At 39.3% G+C, this 6,572-nt stretch overlaps 1 protein-coding gene across 1 annotated transcript in view; it reads right to left on the bottom strand.

Annotated features, from left to right (window-relative positions):
* Positions 1-3,790: 3,790 nt before the first annotated feature.
* Positions 3,791-6,572, bottom strand: part of oxct1a (3-oxoacid CoA transferase 1a) — a 44,242-nt gene continuing 41,460 nt past the window's right edge. Inside the window, exons 16-17 of the mRNA XM_022191215.2 lie at positions 4,705-4,806; positions 3,791-4,592 (exon numbers count right to left, since the gene is read on the bottom strand). Of these exons, the coding sequence (XP_022046907.1) occupies positions 4,557-4,592; positions 4,705-4,806 (138 nt within the window). The 3' untranslated portion in view covers positions 3,791-4,556. The remainder of the gene's footprint in view (positions 4,593-4,704; positions 4,807-6,572) is intronic.

The following is a 6,572-nucleotide window of genomic DNA, read 5'->3' as shown; positions in this document are numbered from 1 at the left end:
AGCCATATGGAGGTGATTCATTCCAGCTGTAATTAATGTCAGTGACACAGAATAACTGCCATATTCAGGTAGGTGATAATCAACTGACTGGCCACCTTCACATGAGTCACTCTATAAATAGGTCACAGTGTTATAAAGATGAAGAATTTACAAAAAAACAAACATGTTTTTCTTCTTTTTACTCAAGACAGCAAACTATCCATGCTCTGTCATGATCTGTTAATGTCGTTTTCCCATTTGGCTGTGTTTCGAAGGGTTGATCATATTAAACCACAGTGGACACAGAAAATCAATGCTGACATAACCACCCCCTATAATTAGAAATCACTTCAACTGCTGTGTCCTCACATACATCTATAGCACTGTGAAATGATATGCTCTGTGCACATATAGACTGGATATCATCACTAATTACATTTGTTTTAAGTTGACTGCAGCGTCCATATACTATCAGCCGCGCAAAACGAAGGAACCATTAACCCCCTGGAGGAAAAGGGCTAAATGGACTTGGAACTGCAGCTAAAAGATGTGAAGGACTGTGTAATATCTTAGCATACAGGTCTGGTCAGTTTCTTAAAGCCCTCGTGTACAATTTGTCTAGGCTGCCACAAACCTCGGCATCCAAATCATCACTATGCACACTCATGCTATTCAGTTTCTAGTTTGTCATAAAAACAAAAACATCAAGCTAATGCACGTCTAATGTTCCAACACTTGTGCCCTGGTCATGTTCCCGAAATTCCCTCCTCACTGCATTCAAATACCAGTATGAGAAACAGGTTACTGAATGTAGGCTTATAGGGTACAACCGCGCTTTGACTCATAAAGGGATGTGCTGGATTAACATCATCAGCCGGTGGCAACAACCCCTGTCACTTTCTTCCATTTTTCTGCTTGATGATCCAGCCCAGTTGATCTCCCTGAACCCAAAAGCCCCCAGGCTGAATCCTGCAGTTATATAACAGCCCTCGGGTAATGGCAGCGCCTCTCTGCTCAAGTGGAGAAATCACATCAAGAATGTCAATCCGAACCCACCATCCGTACATGGAAAGCTCTAACCTGTAGCGTGCCACAAACTATTACTCTCAAAACAGTAATTTGCTTAAAATCATTTGCCCATTTGATGAAATGAATAATTTAAATTCACATCCCTGCTATTGTATGATTTAGGTTTCTTCCTATAGAGAAATCATAACATTCAGACAGAAGAAACAATAAAATTCCACTTGTTTCACTCTGTATACCATGTTGCATTTTATTGTATGTACAAATGCAGAAGAAAAGCAAATGTCTGAGTTAAATTGATGCTTCCTGGCTAACTTGAGCACCAACAATATAGGAAGCTCAGAGAATCCAAAGTAGTTTAAATAAATCCACTGGACCTTAAGAAAATTCCTTGAAGACGTTTCACCTCTCATCCAAGAGGCTTCTTCAGTTCTGGTGGTGGTTGGTGTTGCCTCAGCTTTTAAACCTCTGTGAGGTGTGTCCAGGGCTATTATTCCAACGACCGATACCAAAATTCGATGGAATAATAGCCCTGGACACACCTCACAGAGGTTTAAAAGCTGAGGCAACACCAACCACCACCAGAACTGAAGAAGCCTCTTGGATGAGAGGTGAAACGTCTTCAAGGAATTTTCTTAAGGTCCAGTGGATTTATTTGAACTACTTTGGATAACCATGACCTGGATGAATGAGAACCTACACAGACAAGCTCAGAGAATAAGAGACAGGTTGACCTTTAGGCAGTGATACACTCTAATAAATAAAACACTGGGTCAACATAAAAACTTATGTTAACCGTTTCCACTTGAATTTTTAAGTTGAGCCAATAGCTGGCAGAATTACATTAAGTCAAAGCAATGTTTTGAGTATGTTGAATTACCTTTTAGTCCGAACAAAAATGCATTTCTGAGTAACAAGAACTTAATAATTGTCAACATGAATGCAAGTTTTTAAGTTGATCCAACATAATTTTTAAGTAAGGTGAAGAAGCTTTCTGGCCACAATTAAACAAATTTCTTAGTAACAAGAACTTAATTAGCTGATCTCTGCAAGAGTGAAGTTAAGTCCTGTCCTATATTAAGGTTATGTTCAGCAGCTAAGAAACTCTCTCCTGGTGTTCAAAATGAACAAAAATTCAGACAGAAATATTCAAATTAATAAGAACCATTTATTAAAATTATGAATAACACTAAATCCTGAACAGCAGCACTAAATCATTTAAAGTGCAAACAGCAGAAGTTGTAGGCTGCGTTCTCCTGACAAAGATTACTCCCATCAGCAAGGCACAGGATCTGGCAACATCAATCCCCTGCAGGATCTCGTTTCCCTCAACAATGATGGTTGCACACCCATCACCGATGATGGCAGTCTTCATCACTTGCATCGCAGGGTCTGCATCGAGCTCCTCCACATCCTTGAAGAAGAAATTAAAAGGTGTTAGGATCAGGGTTTTACACACAACTGTTTACAGCCTTGTCAGCCCCTGTGTGTGATCACGGAGGAATAAATGAAATGATGTGTCTCCCATTTTATACTGACAGGAGAAAACTGGTATTAGAACTCAAGTGTTACAACCATCCCCGGTCTCCCCTAAATCAATATAAACAAAGCAGTAGTGGGCTTATAGCAAGTTAAATGACTAGTGTTTGATTCTTTTCTTCCATAAAACTTAAGGGAAACACTTATCTGTGTAGTCATGGACAGAGTCAGACCTGTCCACACAGACCTGAAGGTGTGTGTGCGTTAGGACGCATGGCTGTGCCGTTACGGAGCGCACCGCGGTGTCTGCTGGTTCGTTTATGAATCATAATGAACTCCTTTAGCTACCCCGTCCCTCTCTGTCGGTTTTATCATAGCCCTGTTTAACTTTTCTCATATTTTGGGAGCCCAGAGGGCCGTCATAATGTGCTCTTTCTCCGTAGGCGCGTAATATGTGTGCCTGTCGTCCTGGTCAGACGACATAGCCTGATGAGCGGGTTACATCGTGTTATCAATATGTAAATACAAGTGTAGCTGTCCATTTCATAAAATTGTATCGATATTATCCATTGATACATTTAATTTAATCCACAGGAAAAACATATTACCACTGAATCTCAAGCAGGTGAGCTTCTCACAGGCTGTCACCTCCTTATGGATTCAATACCGACCGCCTATTTTAGTTTCAAATGCGGGACAATTCGGTATTTTAAGGGACGGCTGGTAACCCAGAATTAGACTGTGGTTCAGATAGGACGAAATAATAAATACAACTCGCCAACACACAACCTATTAGTGCGCCGGTTTATTGGTCACATGCCGAAATTAACCAATTACTCCCGCATTGAAGCCAGTACAGGCATCACCGAGCTAACTTTACCTCGGCACACAGACTGCCAACACTGCACGCATTTAAAAGTAAGGACTTCCAGATTTCGATATTCAGTTACAGTAGGCTATCATCAACAGAATCCTGAGCGAATGCAAATAAGCATAAAATTACTTACCGTTCACCAAAATGCTTCAATGAGCTTCAGCTGTGCTTCCGCTGCTCACCATGTGCTCACTCTGGCCTTAAATATGGCCGCTCGCGCATGCGGGAAAGAGAGACTGTGGGCCGTTTACACGTCATCAAATAATTTTTTACATTAGCAGAACTTAAAATCCAACTGTTTCATGATGAACTGAAAATTTTAAGCTCTGACAAGGTGATGGTAGTGTATTGAATCAAAAGGCATTATTTCTATGTCATCCAAGCTCAAAAAAATAACATTTACAAGAAAAAAGTCTAACTGGATCACAGAACTTGATTTTTTATGTCACAACAATATATTTATTTAAGTTATGACAAAAGGTCCACAGAATTACTTTTTAGAGTGTAGTTACAAACATATCTCAGTCAGATCCCCATTACTACACCTCCCTTTTTATCGAGAAGAAAAATGAAATGATATCTCACAATTAATCCATGAAGATCTTTTTTGTTTCTTGGCGTAGCACAAGTTTAAACAACCACATACATAGTCCCTTCTGTAATAAATGTTGAAATCACTTGACTTATCGCACACTTGCATCCTATACTTAATAAATATAGGTTGTACATTATTACAGTAACTTACTATCTTACAGTAAGTGTGATTCAGGTGAACTATTGTGTCAGTTCTGTTCAAAATACAAGTAAAGCTGCGTTTTCCCTGAAAGACGTGCAAAGAATGAGGCCAAGTTTAATGTCATTTTCAAACTGATTAATTGGTAGCTGCACACAAAAATAGATAAAAATGAATAACTCAGTGGTGCAATAGGCAGCGGTGTAATGTTTCCTGATCATCTGTCAGACTAGAACACAAAAAGAACTACACCTTGGCTCCCATGAATCCCATTCAGTTGATATTACGGAGAGCTAAATCCCTCTGATATTTGCATACGGGACACCAGAGAACTAAGGCATTTGTGGTTTGTAAGCTTATTTGACCCATCTCAGCCTGCTAAATCACCAGCTGTTTATCACTAACACGAAGGGACACAAATCAGAAAAAAAACACCCACACATCTTAGAGTCATTGGAAGCTCCTCTAAATCTGCTGCATGGGCCTCAGGTTGGGAGACACCTAGAAGACACCAGATAGGAAAAGAGGAGAAGAGAGAAGTACAATGGTTATCAAATTTGAAGACAGAAAAAATGGATTTCAGCGCTGGTAGCCAAACTGTTGCATTACTCACCTCGAAATCTGTGCCAGTGCATGCCTTGATATCCTCAGGAGTAAGCCCCTCCCAAATTTCTATCAGTGTCAAGCCTTTTGTCTTATCCACATCAAACACAGCCTGGTGGAAAGAAAGAGGACAGAAATGAGGGAGGGGATGTAGGCAGAGAGAGAAAGGGAAAAAAACACACGAGATATTTAGAGGGAGAGCGATGCGGGTGGGCGATGAGACACAAAGACAAAATGGTGAGAATGAGTGTTTCTGTATGAGACAAGTTTACGCCCCGTGGTTTGTGGTCACTGGGGTCAGAGGTAAGAATGTGGGGGCTTCAGTTATGAAAGCAACCAAAAGGAGACAACAGCCCCCCAAAAACGTCAGCGCCACAGGCAGGGGGCCAGAGTACCACTTCAATGTCATCTATACACAAGATGGCAAAATAGCTGCAATTATTGGTGACACATCCAGCAAAGGCCTCCGAGTGGTCCTCAACTTTCTGTGGTTGGACTACGAACAAAGCAGGGAGCAATTATATTTAAATTGTTGCATTGCTTTTAACAGTTTAAACATAAGAGACGGTTAATATGATTAAGAATAATGGATCAGAAGTGGGAAAGTTCAAACCTTTATACAGAATAATTCAAGCTGAAGGTCAGTAACTAAGGCCCTCATCTAAAAGCTGTGCTAATGTAGCACAAGGCAAGCAAAGTGAGACAGTGCTAAAATGATTCCCTTAAAATAAGTGTAAATTCCTCCAACCTTCAGGAGGACTGTTTAATTTCAGCTACAATTTATTGCATCTTAAACTAAAACATTAAATAATTATATGCTGTACTGAAACAGCATTGGGTACAGTGACCCACTTCATTAGCTACCATTGTTGTTGATCTTTTATCACTTGTCACAGTTAAAATAGCACTGTGACTTTTTGTTGTTATTTTGGCAAGCACTTTACCTGTGATCACACTTTTCAAGAGTCACAGAATTGTGCATGTGCACTGTGAAGAGTTGTGATTATACACAAATGCACAAGAAAAACTGATAAATCTGATCCATCAGACAAGGCTTATGCATTTTGGAAGTGCTCAGTTTAATGCACATTCATAAATAAAGCCACTAAAGGTCTTCAGCATCTCTGACGGTCATGAAATATTCTACAGCATGTGGCTGAAGGTATCAGCGCTATAAAAAAAGGACCTAAGATTCTTGTAATTAACAAATACAGAATGTTACCAAATGCGTCACTTACACCGAAGGACAAAGTAAAACAAAATCTGAAAGTTTATCTGGAGAAAAACTAAATAATGTTCTTCCTTCTCAAATCAGCAACAAAAAGGAAAAAAACAATATGACACACTGTGCTTATAGAGTCTCTTCAGGCAACAGACCTGTTATTACCTCTTTGCCCAAGTAATTCTGTTCATTCTATTAGCAGTTTCTGTCTCTACAGCATCAGATTAATATGGTTTGTTCAGTCCAAAGTGTCATCTAGTCTCAAAAGCACTTTGGTTTTGGTTTGGATTTTCCGCTTGCTTGGATCCTTTTACAGTTAGTGGTAATTATCCTCAATACTGTAATTTTCTGTTGATGGTCTGTTTCTACTTTGCCTGCTTAAAGATTGGGATAGTTTTCAGTGCAAACACGACCCGTATCTCCATCTGTACAAGACAACATAGAGACAGGGCAGAAAAGAAAATGTTTACTTCTTTATTTTTACATTTTCAACTCATTTCAGGATATTTATCTACATTTATGATGTTTTTCTTGAGGATGGTTTTCATGATATATTTGAAGCTACATAAGTCCACAAAATAGTAGAATCTTTAGAATAATTTTATTACAATTAATTAGTTCAAAAGTAAAAAGTCCCAGTTCAGTACACTTGACTT

This window comes from Acanthochromis polyacanthus, chromosome 7 (assembly GCF_021347895.1).
Source record: "Acanthochromis polyacanthus isolate Apoly-LR-REF ecotype Palm Island chromosome 7, KAUST_Apoly_ChrSc, whole genome shotgun sequence".
Taxonomy (NCBI): domain Eukaryota; kingdom Metazoa; phylum Chordata; class Actinopteri; family Pomacentridae; genus Acanthochromis; species Acanthochromis polyacanthus.
The sequence above is the reverse complement of the archived record's forward strand: the minus strand, read 5'-3'. Positions and strand labels throughout refer to the sequence as shown.